The following is an 18,044-nucleotide window of genomic DNA, read 5'->3' as shown; positions in this document are numbered from 1 at the left end:
AGATATTGGGCTGATTTCGTCCGGAAGTGGACCCGGATTTTTTTCTCACGGATTTGACGGTATCCCATCAATAACGTAATTTTATCGCTTGTAGTTAATTAGATTGTATTTTTGTGAAATATTTGTCTAGCTAAAAGCAAGATTTTGTAAACTTCTAATTCGTCATTTTTTAGAAGAGTATCGGACGTCGTTTGGAGGTTTCTTTTTATTCCCAGCGACGTCGATAACGAACGTTCGAAAATTTGAGTTCTACGCTCTACGTCAGATGTCGACAGCATCAGTCGGTAGTTGTGTGTTCGATGTTTTCGCGACCATAATACTTGCTCCTCTCTTTTCTTGAGTGTTCGATTACTCCAAGATCATTGAAAACTCATCGAGGATATGATTAATCGTGTTCGACCTCGTCTCGTCACCTTCGACGTAACCGGCACATTGCTGATGACCAAGCTCGAGGAGCATTACGTCGAAATCGGCTCCCAGCACGGTTTACTTGTCGAGCCAAAGAAATTGGCGCGAAGTTTCAAAACCAACTTAGCACAACTCAGCAAGGAACATCCGGTATACGGTAAACACACCGGATTAGGATGGAGGAACTGGTGGAAAACAATCGTGCATAATGTGTTTAGAGAGCAGCATGCGTCCGTGCCAACAGACACGTTGGACAAGGTAATATTTAATTATAAAAATAAAATATAAAAAATATACAGATATATACAAGTAGAGGTGCCTCTATTTGCCTCTGGAATTTGCCTCTATTTATGACTCTGCTTTGACTTACGAATTTTTGAATTTACGATCGGCATTTCTGATGAAAATAATAGAATTAAAACTTCATAATTGAAATAAACTTTTCTATCTAATTTTTTTCTCCTTTCTGTTATATTTTTTTTCTAATAATCCTTTAATATTTTATTATTGATGCAAAGAACTTCGATTTCATTTATTATTTTCTTCTCTAGGTTGCTGACAGTCTGATAAGTTGCTACGGTACCAGCAAATGCTGGTACAAGTACCCTGGTACCACTGACCTACTCAACTTTTTGCAGAAGAAGAACATTGTTTTGGGAGTTATCTCTAATTTTGATCAACGATTGGAAGCAATTCTCGAAGATGTTCACATTCGTCAATATTTTGCCTTTGTTTTGACATCATATGATTTTGGAATGGAAAAGCCAAACCTGTTAATATTTGAGGAAGCACTGAGATTGGTGAAATATTTTCAAAAGGAAGAAATATTGCCTCAAGAAGCAACACACATCGGCGATACAATGGATAACGATTATTTCGGAGCAAAAAATGCTGGTTGGAATGCTTTATTGATAAAGCATGACGACAAAATTGATGAAAGCAAAGTGCCAAGGGAAGATGTTTTTAAAAATTTAAATGAACTTCAAAGACATTTTGATAGAATTCTTAAAACGAATTATATAACACAATGATAATTATTTATTATTCAATATTTTAGATTTATTTGGCAACACAGCATTATTTTTATATTAATAGCTTTAATTACTATATTGAATACCTGTGCCAAAAATAGTTTGATAAGTGAGTTAAATAAGCAAACTTAATTTTTTTTTATGGTTTTCTTCATATTCATAAATTTATGCAGTTTATTTTATTTTATTTTATTATATCATATCTTTGGAGATCTTTGATATAAATTGTAATATACTGTGCTATGCGTTTTTTAAAATAATTTATATTAATGAATATCATGTATATAATAGAAGTTATTAGAAATTAAAAATACAAAAATTTAAATTTATTAAAAAAGAAATCTATATTTCTTAAATTCTTGGAAGTTTAGATAATGCAATCTTCTTGCTGATATTTTATTAACTTCAAATTCTAGAAACTCTAATGCAAAAATAAGTAATTTAATATATTTGGCTTCAGTATTGATAAAATAAAAACATTCTATTGATTACTGTTTACATAGATGAAAGTAAAGTATTGTTTACAATATTTACATACTTTACTTTGTATAGATGTGACGTAGATTATTTACGCATAAACACCCTATTCTGATGAAAATTTTAATTTCACAAAATTGTCAAAATATCCAAAGCGTCAAAATATCCAAAGCGTACAATTTTATAAAAAAAAAAACAGCTATTGTATAATTACAGTCTGACATATAGCAGTTCCTTTGAATCCTTTGAATTTTATATATAAAGGACTTATAAAGAAAACTAATGAGGTATAATGAGAAATAGTGAAGATAAAAAATCTCCGAGAATTATAATTTAAAGATGAATCTGTTTAGCTTTCTCTCGCACGTAGATTAAACAAAACTAACAAGCTGATTATTATGCAGACGATCATAATTCGTAAATATTAAAATGCGGTGCGTACAATCGGCGTGAATTCGCGTGCGTCGCGAGGATGCATTATTTGGAGCGCCCAGCATGTGCGTCCCAACGTAATAATCCGGCGCTCGAGTGTAGGCGGACAGCGAGAATGGAGCGTAGGAGAACGGAGCCGTCCGGTCCAGGGAAAGAAGGGGCGATGCGAGGAAGGCCGGGAGGAGGTCGGGAGGTAGACGCGCGTGCTATGCGAACGGCGCGTCGCGCCGTTACACTCGCATACACTCGTTGGCGGTCCACGAGGGAGTGAGCTCGCGCGCGTCGTCCAGCATCCGATCCCGTGGTAGGTTAATGGGAGATGCGCGATCGATAACGATCGCTCGACGGCGGTGATCTTCGTCGATGGACGCGCTGCCTAACCTCAAAGACAATCCTGATACTCGCCGTCGGTTTCGCGAGCAGTGAGTGAAGTCTCGCTGTGCATCTGAGTAGAGAAAGAGAGAAAAATTTTTCCTTACCTCGGGGATATAAGATGAAAGGGAGCGCGATATGGGGTCTGCTGTTGCTCGTGGGAAGCTGCATCGTCCTGGCCGATCCAGAGGCCGAGCCTTCGGAGGAGCTGTTCAATCGGCTGCAGCTTCCGAAGCACCGCAAAGAGGACAAGTGTTATGATGAGAATGGCAGGCCGCAGGTTAGTCTCGATTATTTATATTATTTACATGCTCTAAGTAATAGAAAAGTAGTACCCGCATGCTTCACTCTTGCGGTATAATCTTCAAGAAGACTATATACAACTGACATAAATAAAAACAGTGTATTTGACAGAAATGTTTTGCAACAATTTATTTTTTTTTATGTACGAGTATATATAAAATTGTATCTGAAAAGACAAAAAAATTATGCAAATTTTTTTCTATGCGACGCATTAATTATTTCAGATATATTTGTATTATTTTTCTATATAATTTGAATAATTTTTTTATATAATATTTCAACAATATTGTTTTACATAATTCTCAATTATGTAATACACTTGTTAGTTTTATGTAATATTATACTGTTAATTTTTTATATGATATGATATAATAAAATTTTAGAAATAACAATGCTTATTATTTAATTTTTTGTATGACATTTATTTTTTCATATAAATCTTCATTCAAAAGTATGAGTTTTGAATTACTGGCTGTCCGTACTTTTTGCATCACTAATTAAATCAGCACCGTTCAGTAGCTCCGGATTTCGGGAGGATGCTAGGTTATCATGGGTTATTCGAAGTTGCTTGAACCCTCAGATAAATCGTGTGGGCCACGATATAAATGGACAAGATATCATTCGCGAAGCCAGCGACATAAAGTTTCTGTATTAGAAATAGAATCTTCTCCTATTTCGATCGATCATGAGTCGAAAAAATGAGTCCCGCAATTGATTTTCTCATATTAATATTCATACGTATATATAATCTAATTTTTTATCTAATGTATTTTATTATCTTTATCATAAATTTGATCGTGTTATATCTGAAATAAAAGAACTGTTTTTTTAAATAAACTTATTCTATTTAAACTGTCAGTTTATAATATAAATTAACTAATAAATAATTTTTATAGCTTTTATAATTATATTAACAATACCTTTCAAAAAAAGACTTGATATTTATTATTAATTTCAATTTTAATTTAATTGTATAATAAATAATAAATTTTTATAAGTTGTTATATAAAAAATAATAAAAAATAAATAATATATTATAAAGAATTTATTATTCATTAAATAGAAAACAAAATGGGCTATAAAAACCATGGTTGTTAATGTTAATTATAAATAACTTAGATGAAATATTTACAATTTAAAATCAGTGTACAAAAGACAATTAAATATATTATAAATAGAAGAGATTTATGTTACAATTTATTGGAGTCCCATTCTCACTCTCATTGAAGACCCAATGTTAATACTGTAAACTCTCTCTCTCTCTCTCTCTCTCTCTCTCTGTATCAAAAGTCTTTTTAATAGGGACTGGAAAATAATCATTGTCCATGGGATACATTCTTTTTGTTATATCAATAGTCACATATCTCGGACTCCAAATTTGCTGTATTATGTAAATTTTTTTATTATCAGGCTAATGTGTTAAGAGTTTAATTGTGAAATTGAATTTTTTGTCAATGATATAAAAAATTAATGTGTCAAAAATTAAAATATAGAGTTGAAATTGTCAGCAGCCACCTTGACTCATCCATTTTGTCTTGCATTGAAGTTGTTCAAAATAGAACTAGATCGGAGAATAATTGTAATAATTTTTATTAAAATTCATTAAAATTTAACAAAATAATTTAATAAATTATACATAATTGTAGGATGATATTTTAAAAGTACATTAAATAAACATTACGGGACGTGCATTTTAGAGATGTATACCGCCGTTCGAAAACGCGGCTTTTAACGTGCCGATGGAGGCGACGAACACGTGCGGCGAGGACCGTCCGATCGAATTCTGCAAGCAGACAGGCGTGCAAAAGAAGTCGTGCGAGATTTGCCGACGCGGCGATCACTCGGCCATCTTCCTCACCGACCACGATAATAACGACAATGCTACCTGGTGGCAATCAGACACCATGTACGAGGGGATCGGGTATCCCAATCAGGTCAATCTCACCCTCCCTCTAGGTGCGTTCACTAATTGCGATATATCTGGAGCACCCCGTAGAAGATTCTCCGTATCTCTATACTGAGAGACATTCAGTTTCTGATTTATGCTTTCTCTCTTTTTCTTTGTGTCTCTCTTCCACTCTCTCACTCGTACACATGCTCTCTCTTTCTTTCATCCTACTTCCTTATCTATGAGGATGTACGCGCGATGAGATAAATCATACAATGTATAGAGAATCACGGAGAAATCACATAAGCTTTTATGAGCTTCAGAAGCGAATTTATTCTTATAAATTTATTCCCCTAATTGATTTCGGGTCTAATTTAGAAATTGGAATATTTTAGCTTAGAAATCAGAATGTTTTAATTCAATCTATCAAGTTTTTCGATTGCATGTTTTAAAATAATATTTTGAAATTATTTATTTAATTGTTTCTAATTAAATACTAACTTAATGGTTTTATTGGTAACAATCCGCGTTAAGATTTTTATTTTTTAAGTTGATGTGTGTTAATTACATAATTTACTAATTTGTGCATAATTTATCCTAAATCGAATTTAATTCAGTTAAGTTTTATTTAGTTTACAAAAATTTATCAGAGTTTTCTTGACGAATTATGTGTCAATCAATTAATTCTTAGTTTTCTCGCGAAGTCATGAGAAGAAGAAGAATATACAAAGTGCTTGAAGTTACACAATCTGTACACCATATGTTCATTCATCAAATTACCATCTCTTACTATCTTTTTCTTACTTATCGTTACATTTATTTTATGTTACGATCTTAAAAAAATGTTACTTTTTAAAATAAAAATAATTTGACAATTTTAATAATAATTAATTAAAAAAAATAAAACCCTTTTGGAGTTTGGAAATTTTGAAGAAAATTATATCGATTGCAAGATATCTTAAAAAAGAATAACTTTCATCTGAAACTTTATTGGTATTTTTAATAACAATTTAAATATTTTAATTAGTTAGATTAAATGAAGCACTTTATATATATTTGCATAAACAGCATAATAATTGAAATATTTCTGAATTAAAAATGATAGATATAATAGATATATTAATAAATTCTTTTTTTGCTATTCGTATATTTTAGGTATATTTTATTTTATTATGTAATTATATTGGTACAATTTTTATTTATAATGTTTTATAATGCTCTAATTTTTAAATGTTTAGGAAAAACATTTGACATAACATACATCAGAGTACTGTTTGAATCACCCCGGCCGGAAAGCTGGGCTATCTACAAGCGGAAGAACGAGAAGTCTTCGTGGGAGCCTTATCAGTTTTATTCAGCGACGTGCCGGGATACGTACGATCTGCCCGAATCCAAAGAGACCGTTCGCGGTGACGACACCCGCGTGCTATGTACCTCGGAATTCTCTGATATCTCCCCGCTCACTAAAGGCACCGTCGCTTTCTCGACCTTGGAGGGCCGACCTTCTGCTTATTATTTTGAGACCAACCCCGAACTTCAGGCAATTAACGACAATTAGAAATAATATATTCTTATATAAAATTTGGAAAGATAATTTTAATTTTTTATTTGGAATATATAGTTATTTTGAATTTCACAAAATTAATTTGTTAAAGAAATCAAACAAATGTTATCATTTATTATTATTGAGATAAAAATTAATTAATTAAAGAATAATTTAATAAACTTATGCTGAAACTTTTTTGGAGAAAGAATTTAAATAAATTTTTTAAAATTTAAATAAATGAGATTTTTTTAATTGCATAATTGAAAATTTTTCTTACATTTTGTCTAGATTTATCATAATTTATAGGGGTGATTTACAACAGATGTGTTTTTTTTATAGGAATGGGTACAAGCAAGGGATATAAGGATTACTTTGGACAGGTCGAACACGTTCGGTGACGAAGTTTTTGGCGACGCTCAAGTGTTGAAATCTTACTATTATGCGATAGCTGATGTAGCAGTCGGTGCGAGATGCGCCTGCAATGGACACGCCGGAGAATGTGTAAACAGTACTAGTGTCGATGGCAGAACTCGCAGAGTCTGCCGGTAATAGCTCTTATTTCTTAGCAATATCTTTTAACATACACACATACAATATTATTCTGATATTTAATATCTCTTTTTCTCATTTCTTTCAAAGCTTTAGTATATGTAAATTTTTTTTATATTACATATCAAGATAAATTATTTTTATTCTATATTTATGCACATGTTTACGCACATTTGATAGCATAGCTTGTGGTAAAATATTTTATTTGCAGTAAAATAGATATTTAAAAAAATTATAATATTTTGTTGTAAAATAAAATAAAATTAAAATCTTTAAGCTATTAAACATAATAACAAATCTTGTTGAACTAACATCTTTGGACGCAACATATTAAATTCTAAGTAGAGTCAGTGTTAGATAATATACTTTTTAAATATTTATATACAGATACACAAATTAAAATATATATAAATTTAGATACTTATAGATATTTAAAAAAAATCTTAGGTGCATATATCACACAGATACTTCAAAATTATATTTTGTTGTAATAATACTAATGTGCACAAAATATACTAAATAAATATTCATTAATGTTAGTAGCACATAATGATTTGTTTGCAATGATCTAACTAAAAGTATAGAATACGAAACGTGATTAAACACACAATGCCAATTTAGAAGTAGACTACTAATCATGTAGTCTTATTGTCAGATTTTTTTCAAATAAAAAATTGTAAAAACATGACGGCTTGTGACAAACTTACATAAATGTAAAACAAAATATTTGTTAAATTTAATTATGAAATAATATCTAAATAATATCTAAATTTATTATTTATATATTAGTTTGTATATTAGTTTATATTATGATTTATTGATATTAAGGTTAATTAAAAAATAATTCATTTTTTACTAATTAAAAATTTGTTTTACAAACCAAAAATACTTTGAAGATATTATTATTTAAATGTATTTAAAAATGTATCTGAAAAATAGTTCAGATATTGTTTTAGTATCTAGATACAGATAAAAATATTTTAATTTGAATGTATCTCATACAGGTTCAGATACACAAAATGTATCTAGATACATATACAGAGATACTATCCACTGAGTACAGTGTTACAATACATTAGAAACTAAACTTATTCGCAGATGTGAGCACAATACCGCTGGTCCAGACTGCAACGAGTGTTTACCTTTTTACAATGACGCTCCTTGGGGCCGTGCCACGACTACAGATGCGCACGAATGCAAACGTAAGTACTCATTGTCAGTGAATATTAGATGCATATTTTAATACAGTTTTAAGAGCAATCGTCAATAGATTTTGCACATTAATTCCTTTATAACTCTGATACATCGATATATAACTATTAAAGCTAATAAAAAAGAGCAATTGAAATAAACGATTTTGTTAATTTAAACTTTAACAAATTACAACACAATTCAAATTGTAAAATATAGTTTAGATGTTATTGAGTTAAAGTGGAAAGATGAATTTTATACATTCTTTATAATTTTATTATTCTTTTTTATCACCATTTTTATATTTAGTTTATTCTAATTAGATAAAATTATTTTTATCTTTAATATAATTAACGATTAAGAAAACAAATAATTAAAAGTCGTGTAGTGGAACAAAATAGTAGATTGTAATATAACATGTAACAAGTTTTATTTTTTTGTATCTATTGCAAAATTTCAAGCATGTTGCTCGTAATGAAATCAAAAATTATAATTAATTACATGTAAACAATTTTGTTTAGTTTAATATCATGTGCAGAATTTTATTCGTAAATAATGCTTTTTCTAAAATAATTACATTTATGTACGAAGAATTGCATTGTGGATTTGATCTTTTTCTGTGTAATGTACTATGTATCCAACAGAGAACACGCGGTGTGCGTTATAAACACCATAAGCGACTGCACCTTTGCCGGTACTTGATACCAGCTTTGCCTTTTACGTTCATCTCCCGTTCTTTTGAGTGGGGATGCATGGCTTGTGGGAAAGGTACACGGCCGTTCAATGCACTTTTGTCTGCATTCGTTGTACCACGATACCGCGATAAAAAGCATATCTGTTCATCGATCAAAATTCATAATGTGAAAAACATAAAAAATAGATTTTCGAAGAACATCTAGAGAACAATCTAAAGAAAAGTGTAATCTGAGCTTATGAATCTAAAGTGATAGTGATCCAAGATGCGTACCAGTTGAACGATTCGATAATTATAATCAAATTAAACATAGAATTATACAATTAAACAGTCGTTATCAAATTATAATAATAATTAATAATAAAATGAGTTAAATTATAATTGATCTCTGTGAATGTTTCCATGCCGAAAAAATGAAATTGATTACGTTGTTAATGATAGCGGATTGCATATTGCTGTGCACGTCGCGAGGTGAAATACGTCGTTGGTATTCAGGACTCAGTAATTATTTATAATATTGTTTATAAAATTGTTTATAATCGCACTATAGATATTAATAAGATAGGATGTTGATTGTAATATTTAAAATAAAATTTAATATTTTTGTGCAAATTTAAATTTCAATATTAAATTATGCAAAATTAGAATTATTAGATGATATTAATATAATTATCTGATTCATTATCTATTTCATGCAACTTTTGATCAATGGTTTTTTTTATATCATTTTTTTTCATCGTTATATCATAAATTTTAATATTTAATATAGCAATATCAGTACGATTATAAGAAGGAAAATATCTGTTTTTTTTCAAAATTCTGCAATTATTAATCTGTTAATCTATTAATTCGATTTATTATTTTTTATAGCTTGCAATTGTAACGGATACTCGGACAGGTGCTACTTCGATAAGGAATTGTATAAGACGTCAGGTCATGGAGGTCATTGCTTAGATTGTCGAGCAAATCGCGATGGCGCTAATTGCGAGCGGTGTCGCGAAAACTATTATCAGCGACCCGAGGATAACTATTGCATCGCATGCAACTGCAATGAGATTGGTAATAATCTTAAATACAATATTTTTAAATAATATAACAATTGTGTGAACGCAAATTAGATAAGATTTTAGACTTAAGTTAACATCAATTTTCTCTATAAATATAGATACAGATTAATTATATCTTTCATTAAATTTTTATGATGGGTAATAAATAAAAATATAATAAATTACAGGTTCGAGAAGCTTGCAGTGCAATAGCGAGGGCAAATGCCAATGTAAACCTGGTGTAACGGGGGATAAATGCGATCGTTGTGCAGCCAATTTTTACAATTTCGGCTCACAGGGCTGTACTTCCTGCGAGTGCAACTTGGCAGGATCAGCGGATAATGTTCCTAATTGCGACCCTATCACAGGAGTTTGTGCCTGCAAAGAAAACGTCGAGGGAAAACGCTGTAGAGAGTTAGTCTTGTTATGCTATTCAATCAATTCAGAAAATCTCTTTAGGAATAAATTTTTATCAAATTAATTAATTTGCTTTAATGTATTGAGCCAATATCTTAAATGATAAGATTATATAGTTTTTTTATCTTTTAGTTTATCTTATTATTAAAAAATAATTGAAATATGTTTATGAAATTTTTTTAATTAATCTCTATTAATTTTGTTCTGCTCTTCGAAAATCGAAATTAACGAAATACTGAAATGTTCTAGATGTCGTCCAGGTTTCTTTAATCTGGCAGTGGATAATGAATTCGGCTGTACTCCTTGTTTCTGTTATGGCCATTCCTCGGTTTGTCGACCAACGAACGGTTACTCGAAGCTGTTCATTGAAAGTATGTTCGTGCGAGGAAACGAACGCTGGTCCGCATCTGTGGCTGGTAATCCGATTACATTGCATTACGATGCACTGACGCAGACGATCTCGGTTACTGCACTTGACCGTGACAACGTGTACTTTCTCGCGCCCAACAAATTTCTGGGAGACCAGCGAGCGTCATACAATCAAGACATAACGTTCATACTGAGGATAGGGGAAACTGGTCCAGCTCCTACGGCACGCGATGTAATCTTAGAGGGTGGAAATGGCGAGCAGATCACTCAGCCGATCTTCGGGCAGAACAACCGTTTACCGACTGTTACAGTAAGTGCTTTTATTTTTATTTTTTCCAGTATGGCATTAATGTGATTATGCTTTACAGCCTCAAGAATATCGGTTTAAATTGCACGAACACGTCAAGTACGGCTGGCAACCGCGATTGTCTTCTCGTGCCTTCATGTCGATTCTGTCAAACTTGACTGCCATAAAGATTCGCGGAACTTACACTCATCAAGGCCGAGGATTTTTGGACGATGTGAAATTAGAAACGGCACATCGTGGCGCAGCTGGCGAACCAGCCGATTGGGTGGAACACTGCCAGTGTCCTCATGGTTACGTCGGTCAATTTTGTGAGTCGTGTGCACCCGGGTTCCATCACGATCCGCCCAATGGCGGTCCCTTTGCCCTTTGTGTTCCTTGTAACTGCAATGGACACGCTGATATTTGCGAGGCCGAGACAGGTAATCATTTTATATCATAGACTTCAAAGAGAGAGCGAGAGAATTAATCTGAACTCTAAAGATAAAATAATTTTTTTATTTGTTTTAACTTTTTGGGATTATAATCTTTCAAAGGATGCAAAATTTAAGTCGGATTATTTATTGGCGCGTTATCTATCAAATTACATTTCTCTAATTTTTTTTGAGTATAATATATCTTAACTTTTGTTTATCTCTTATTCATTTCTGAAAAAGTGATAAATTCACACAAATATAGATATACTTTGAAGTCTTTCGTATTGTTCAATAGCATTTCAACAATATTCTTTTCCTATATTTTAGGACAGTGTATCTGTCAGCATAATACAGCAGGAAGCAATTGCGAGTTATGTAGTAGAGGATATTATGGTTATCCATTAAAAGGAACCCCAGACGATTGCAAACCGTGCCCTTGTCCCGATAATGGGCCTTGCATTCTTTTGGGCAACAATCCGGATCCCATTTGCTCCGAATGTCCTATTGGCAGAACTGGTAAGCGTGAACATAGTTTTTACAAATAACTAAGAATTGAATTAATTGATATTTCTTATTCATTGTTTTTCTTCTTTTTTTTTAAATTATTAACAATTATATAATTGAAAATTATACATTCTTGTGCAGGACCTAGATGCGAAACATGTTCCGATGGTTACTATGGGAATCCTGAGAGAGGTCTTGCTTGTCGATCTTGCGACTGCAACAACAATATCGATTTAAATGCAGTTAGAAATTGTAATCACGAAACGGGAGAATGTCTCAAATGCGTCAATAATACTGCAGGTTTTCATTGTGAGGAATGTCTAGCCGGTAAATATAAATTAGGAATTATTTATTTTAGAAAGATTCATTATATAATCTATAGATCCCTGTAATATGTTTTATATTACTATTTTATATATTTTAGGATATTACGGAGATGCACTGTCAGATCGCAAGGAAGATGGATGTAAGTTGTGCCAGTGTTATCCACCGGGTACTTTGGAACTTGATGATGGAAGAGTTGCGCCTTGCGATCAATTAACAGGACATTGCGCTTGCAAGCCGCATGTTATAGGTCGCAATTGCGACAAGTGCGAGGAAGGCTACTACCATATTATGAGTGGGGAGGTAAAATCTGTTAATTAAAATAAAAAATTGACATAATTTTAATAACTGATATAATGACTTAAATTATTGATCAAATAACATTTTTAATTAATTAATGTGTTATTTGATAAAATATTTATATCAACTTTGTGTTGCAGGGTTGTACACCTTGTAACTGCGATCTTGAAGGTTCTTATAATCGCACTTGTGATCCGATAACAGGACAATGTCAGTGCCGACTTGGAGTGACGGGTCAACATTGCGATGCGTGTGAACCCTATCAGTACGGATTCAGCCGTGAGGGTTGCAAGCCTTGCGATTGCGACAGTATTGGCTCCCAGGATTTGCAATGCGATGCAAATGGGCAATGTCTTGTAAGTGTCTATATCTATATAAAGTTAAATATTCTGTATAAATAAAAATTGCAAAAAAATGAGTGATTACTAGGATTTAAATTAAAATTACGTTTTTTCTCAGTTATTTGTAATATAAATCAAACTAATCATAAATTCACGTAAAAATGTTATATATATTATTTTTTGGATTTTTATTTTTTATAACAATAAATTTATTTGTTTCTCTATGTCTTTGTCTCTTATCTAATATTTTGGACAATTGTTGATAGTGCTTGACGAACGTTGAAGGCAGACGTTGTGACCGTTGCAAAGAGAACAAGCACAACCGTCAACATGGCTGCATTGATTGTCCTGATTGTTACAATCTTGTACAATCAGCAGTCAACGATCATCGACGACGTTTGGCTGAACTTGAAGATACCCTCTATAAGATCAACAGCAGTCCTACTGTCATCAAGGATTCAGACTTTGAGAAAGAGCTCAAAAACGTTCAGGATAGAGTAAAAGCATTATTGTCTGTAGCCAAACAAGGATCCGGCAGTAAATATTATTTATTATTGTTGTCTATTGGTTAAATATTTTGAGAGTTAATAATTATATAAAATTGATAATGAATAATTATTTTAAAAAATTAATTAAAATTAAAACTATTTTAATGAAAACGTAACTTAATTGTGAATTTGTTTATTTTTTTTTTTTGTAAAAGCTGTTATCTTTGTTTCAGGTGAGAATAAAACGTTAGTAGAACAGTTAGATGAGTTGCGTGAGCAATTAAATACAATTGACAAGATCTATCAAACCGTGGACGTAACAACAAATGATGTGGATGATATAACTGAGGAAGGTTTGACGAGTATCACCGAGGCAGAAAATGTTTTGGACAAAATCCACGAACAGCTAACGGTAAATAAAATTTTGTTCTTTCATATAATAATAATTTTGGATTAACTTAGCGAATTGACTGTGTCAAAAAATTTTAAAAGATTATTTTTTAGTAATATATTAGTTTGTAGAAAACATATATTTATAACAAATATAAGTGGTGGTTTTTTTTTTATATGTCTGGTCTCTTATCTTTCTTCTGTTTATATTTTGAAAAGTAGTATATCTGAAAGATTTGATTACCATTTCATGTATAACTTTTATACTATTTTGTGGAGCTATAGATTAGCTATTTTATGATATTGTAATGAATGACAGGAAGCAGAGGATTATCTGGGCACGGAAGGAGCGAGTGCTTTAGCTTCGGCAAAATTGCGCGCTGAGCAAGTCGGCCAACAGAATCAGCAGATGACATCGATCGCACAAGAGGCGCGTTTACTCGCCGAAGTGTATGTATTTTGTATATTGCATTAGATAATATTATTATTACTCAATATCTTATTCTTTTAGAAATACAAATGAAGCCAAAAAACTTCATATGCTGGCGGAACAGGCGCGAAACACGACATTGGAAGCTTACAATCTCGCGAAACAAACAATATCGAAATATTCCAATATAACGTGAGTAATATTTCCTTTTTTTTAAATAATTTTACTCTTTAATATCCGCAAACTTTTCTAAAATAATTATTGTTCAGAGTGTAAAAAAAATTCTTATTTCAGGGATGAAATAAGAGATCTGGAGACCAAGCTGGCGCAACTGGAAGATCGTATGGATGAAGTGAGGAATCTCACTGCCATCGCAGCCACTAAATCCTCAGCTGTTTCTCAGGAAGCGTTAGATTTGCTAATCCTTGATTTAACGCTTCCTCCAGTCAATATCGAGCAGTTGCGACAGCAAATAGAAAGCGTTAGCAGTGCGGTAATTATAATATTATAAATAAATATACTAATGACAAAATAATACATATAAAATAATAAATTCACATAAAAAAATTTAATTAAAATAGAATAAAGTAGAATGAAGACTAGTATCAATATAAAATCTAAATAATCTGTATGTTATGATACAGAGTTTACAGATAAAGGAACAGGCGCAACTCTTGTTGGAGAAGAATGAGAATTTCATCAAAGAGATGGCTGAAAAAGTTAAAAAGAGCGAAGAACTATTAGACAGAGCTCAAGATCAAGAGGCTGCAACGGCCGAACTATTAGCTGAATTGGATGAAGCTGACGAGACAGCAAATAAGGCTGTTAAACGTGGTGATCAGACGTTAAAAGAAGCTCAAGAGACTTTAAAGAAATTGGGAGGTAAGACGTGTGAAAAAAAAGTAGAAAATTTTCATTATATAACAGAAGCGAAAAGAACTTGGTGGACGAAAATTTGTTTTTAAGATTTTTTTCGTTAAAAACTCTTCTCTATTTTGAAATTTTTACATTATATTAGAATTTGATGCTGAGGTGCAACGTGAACGTGTAAAGGCGCAGAGTGCTTTGATGGACATTGAACATATTGAAGACTTGATTCGCTATGTTAACGAACAAGCTAGAGAAACAGAAAAAAAACTAAATGGTTCGGAAGAAAATGCTAAAAGTGCACGTGAAATTGTGCAAAACGCTCAGGTAAGATTATGAAAATGATTAAAAAAAGTAAAAAAAAAAGAATTATTGTATAATAAAGTTATCGTATATCACAATGTAACTTTTATATATCCTTTATATTTTTATATATTTGTTGATATTTATTTTTATCCTTTTATTTTGTCTATTGTATTAAATTATCTTTTTTATATCATTATCTATATGATAACATATTACATCGTCATCATCGTCACACATTATTATTACAGAATTACGCGGATAAAGCTAGCGCTAACGCAAACAACATCAGAACAGAAGCTAATAAAACTAAAATCGAAGCTCTACGACTCGGAAATGAAGTTGAAAAGTTACACCTCCGAGTCGACACTACGGATTCGATGATCAAACAATATGAGATTCAAATGAGCAAGGACACAAATATCACCGCCGAGGTAACAAATTTAATTAAAGATAAGAAGTGAAATATTAATTAATAAATAGAAGAACTAGAGATGTTTTTTATACGAATTTAATCGTATAAGAAGCAAATTGCAATATCTAAAAACTTTAATTTTTAGGCAAATTATAAAGTTGGTCAAGCAAAGACTAATGTAACTCTGGCATCACAGCAAGTCGATAAGGCCTTATCCGATGTTGCCGCGATTATCAGAGAACTCGAAAATCTACCAGAAATCGGTGAGTTCAAATCTTTATGATAATTTAGACTGCTTTCCTTTTAGAGAACACAATCGACACCAAAAAAGGATAGAATGATGCTTGTATCAACTGTGTTCACTAAAAGGAAAGTAGTTTTAGTCTTCAATCTTCCGATTGGTTTGTCTGTAACATATTAATATAAGATTCTATTTTTGAGTCTTGTATTCTATTAATTATTGTAAAGTAAAATTTGCGCGATAATTAGTATTTTTTACATAAAGAATGAGCTTTAATTTTGCAATTTAGACGATGCCGATTTGAATCGCTTGGAAGAACGTCTCATTGCTGCCGAGAAAGAAATTAAAGCCGTAAATCTGGATCAGCGAATCCGTGCGTTGACGGAAGCGAAGATTCTACAAACGCAATGGGTTAAAAATTATGAGGATGAAGTCAACAGATTGCGAATCGAAGTAGAGAATATCGATGATATTCGAAAGGCTTTACCAACAGATTGTTATCAGCGCGTTCGTCTGGAGCCTTGAGATTTACACTATTCACTTTTGTGTCATGTTTTTAGACGTATATTTTATAGTATATTTTAAGCTATATAAAACGCGTTTTATAAGTTTTGTGTTAAGGACATTCTTATCGTTAAGGCTCGAGGATTAAAAAAAATTTTTAAATCATTAAAGCTACCATCTTTTTAAAGAAAGAATGTTAGAATTTTATAGCACAGTAATATTACTTAAAAATTCAGATTAGAGGCTTGATTTTTCAGCAATAAGCAATTTCTGAAATAATAGGATAAAAAATGATATTCTAAAGTTAACAAATCTACTTAATAATTTTAAACAAATATACTTAATAATTTACATAGACTTTTAATGACAAAATGTGATTCACAAGGATACGATTTAGGAATTATTTAATAGACTTTTGATACATCTATCTTTTTCCGAAAAATTTTAAAATAAATTTTTATAATTCCAAATATCAAGTTTTTTAAATAATGCACGTAATGATTAAAAATGATAAAAAAGCATTTTGCATGTTAGACTAGGAACGAATTTTGTGCATAGATACATATGCACATACAGTGGCAATAAAATAAATCTTTCATACCAAAGATTCTTTCATAGTATATACGTTTGGATTTATCATTCAACTTGCATTTCTTCTATATTATATATTTGTTGTAATGACTACTAATCATGTATAAATATGTATATAGATCTGTAACATGTAACTGCCATGTCAATGCACGTTAGCGCATCATTTGCAATGATATAGAATTTAAGAAAACAGTTATGTTAATTATAGGAATTGTTCTTCGGCCTTTACAAAATAGTGGAACAATGAAAAAGAGAGTTAACGTGAATAATCAAAATAATAATAAAGCTATTTCTGGAATAATAAAAAAAGACTATAATCAATATAATATAATTAAAATCTGTTTTTATATAAAAATAAAAATAAAATAGAAAAATCTATTTTCTCCTGTAATATTGGTTGAAAAACACTAAATGGAATACATATACGTTTAGAGTAATCGTCATATTTTATTATCATCAATCATCATCCATATTGATGAATTTCGAAATTTCTAATCACGTAGATAACTGAAATTAGTTCACGTACGAATTATATTTTTATAATAGGCAAGTTAGATAAGATAAGAGAGCATTTTTATATGAGAACGTTTCTATACACAAATTGTATTGAGGACAATAAATATTTCAAAAGTAATTACAAGGGATAATAATTACCTCATTATGTATGTTATATAGAAGGATAAATATTAAGTTGATGTTACACAACATTCATTCTTTTATATGTTTTAACTTAATTTCTATATTTTTCTTGCAGTTATTCACGAAGTTGATTAAATATTTTATAATTTGTGTATTACTAGAAAAATAAATTCAAAAAAATAATATGTGTATGTAAATAACGTTTTAAAATTTTCAAAATGCTTTCTCAACCTCGTAAATTACCACATGTTTTTATCTTCCAAC

At 31.2% G+C, this 18,044-nt stretch overlaps 2 protein-coding genes across 3 annotated transcripts; both read left to right on the top strand.

The window, feature by feature from the left end:
- Window positions 1-74: 74 nt before the first annotated feature.
- Window positions 75-1,758, top strand: LOC105193339 (rhythmically expressed gene 2 protein). Its single transcript, XM_011157748.3, has 2 exons — window positions 75-666; window positions 960-1,758. Exons 1-2 carry the CDS (start codon window positions 382-384, stop codon window positions 1,437-1,439), a joined length of 765 nt encoding a protein of 254 aa, XP_011156050.1. The 5' UTR covers window positions 75-381; the 3' UTR covers window positions 1,440-1,758.
- Window positions 1,759-2,532: 774 nt separating this feature from the next.
- Window positions 2,533-17,774, top strand: LOC105193337 (laminin subunit gamma-1). Of its 2 annotated transcripts, XM_011157744.3 has the most exons (23): window positions 2,533-3,000; window positions 4,721-4,979; window positions 6,150-6,451; window positions 6,797-7,002; window positions 8,105-8,208; window positions 9,762-9,950; window positions 10,126-10,351; window positions 10,604-11,033; window positions 11,092-11,449; window positions 11,771-11,959; window positions 12,089-12,274; window positions 12,372-12,574; window positions 12,712-12,927; window positions 13,179-13,449; window positions 13,634-13,812; window positions 14,110-14,240; window positions 14,302-14,412; window positions 14,515-14,713; window positions 14,865-15,102; window positions 15,239-15,414; window positions 15,642-15,824; window positions 15,951-16,068; window positions 16,336-17,774. In XM_011157744.3, the coding sequence occupies exons 1-23, from the start codon at window positions 2,842-2,844 to the stop codon at window positions 16,569-16,571; spliced, it is 4,869 nt and encodes a 1,622-aa protein (XP_011156046.1). In that variant the 5' UTR covers window positions 2,533-2,841; the 3' UTR covers window positions 16,572-17,774. The 2 variants fall into 2 exon arrangements, with proteins under 2 accessions (XP_011156046.1, XP_039306075.1); XM_039450141.1 differs by lacking the exons at window positions 2,533-3,000; window positions 4,721-4,979; window positions 6,150-6,451; window positions 6,797-7,002; window positions 8,105-8,208 and adding an exon at window positions 9,281-9,392.
- The last annotated feature ends 270 nt before the right edge of the window (window positions 17,775-18,044 follow it).

Source organism: Solenopsis invicta, chromosome 5 (genome assembly GCF_016802725.1).
Source record: "Solenopsis invicta isolate M01_SB chromosome 5, UNIL_Sinv_3.0, whole genome shotgun sequence".
NCBI lineage: Eukaryota > Metazoa > Arthropoda > Insecta > Hymenoptera > Formicidae > Solenopsis > Solenopsis invicta.
This window is presented reverse-complemented; position numbering and strand designations above follow the sequence as displayed.

Bases quoted from the DNA above. Each gene is read 5' to 3' on its own strand.
- LOC105193339 (XM_011157748.3), top strand. From the start codon at position 382: ATGATTAATCGTGTTCGACCTCGTCTCGTCACCTTCGACGTAACCGGC. The intron at 667-959 runs GTAATATTTAAT...TTTCTTCTCTAG, and splicing joins CAACAGACACGTTGGACAAG to GTTGCTGACAGTCTGATAAG.
- LOC105193337 (XM_011157744.3), top strand. From the start codon at position 2,842: ATGAAAGGGAGCGCGATATGGGGTCTGCTGTTGCTCGTGGGAAGCTGC. The intron at 12,575-12,711 runs GTAAAATCTGTT...TTTGTGTTGCAG, and splicing joins ACCATATTATGAGTGGGGAG to GGTTGTACACCTTGTAACTG. The intron at 14,413-14,514 runs GTGAGTAATATT...TTCTTATTTCAG, and splicing joins TCGAAATATTCCAATATAAC to GGATGAAATAAGAGATCTGG.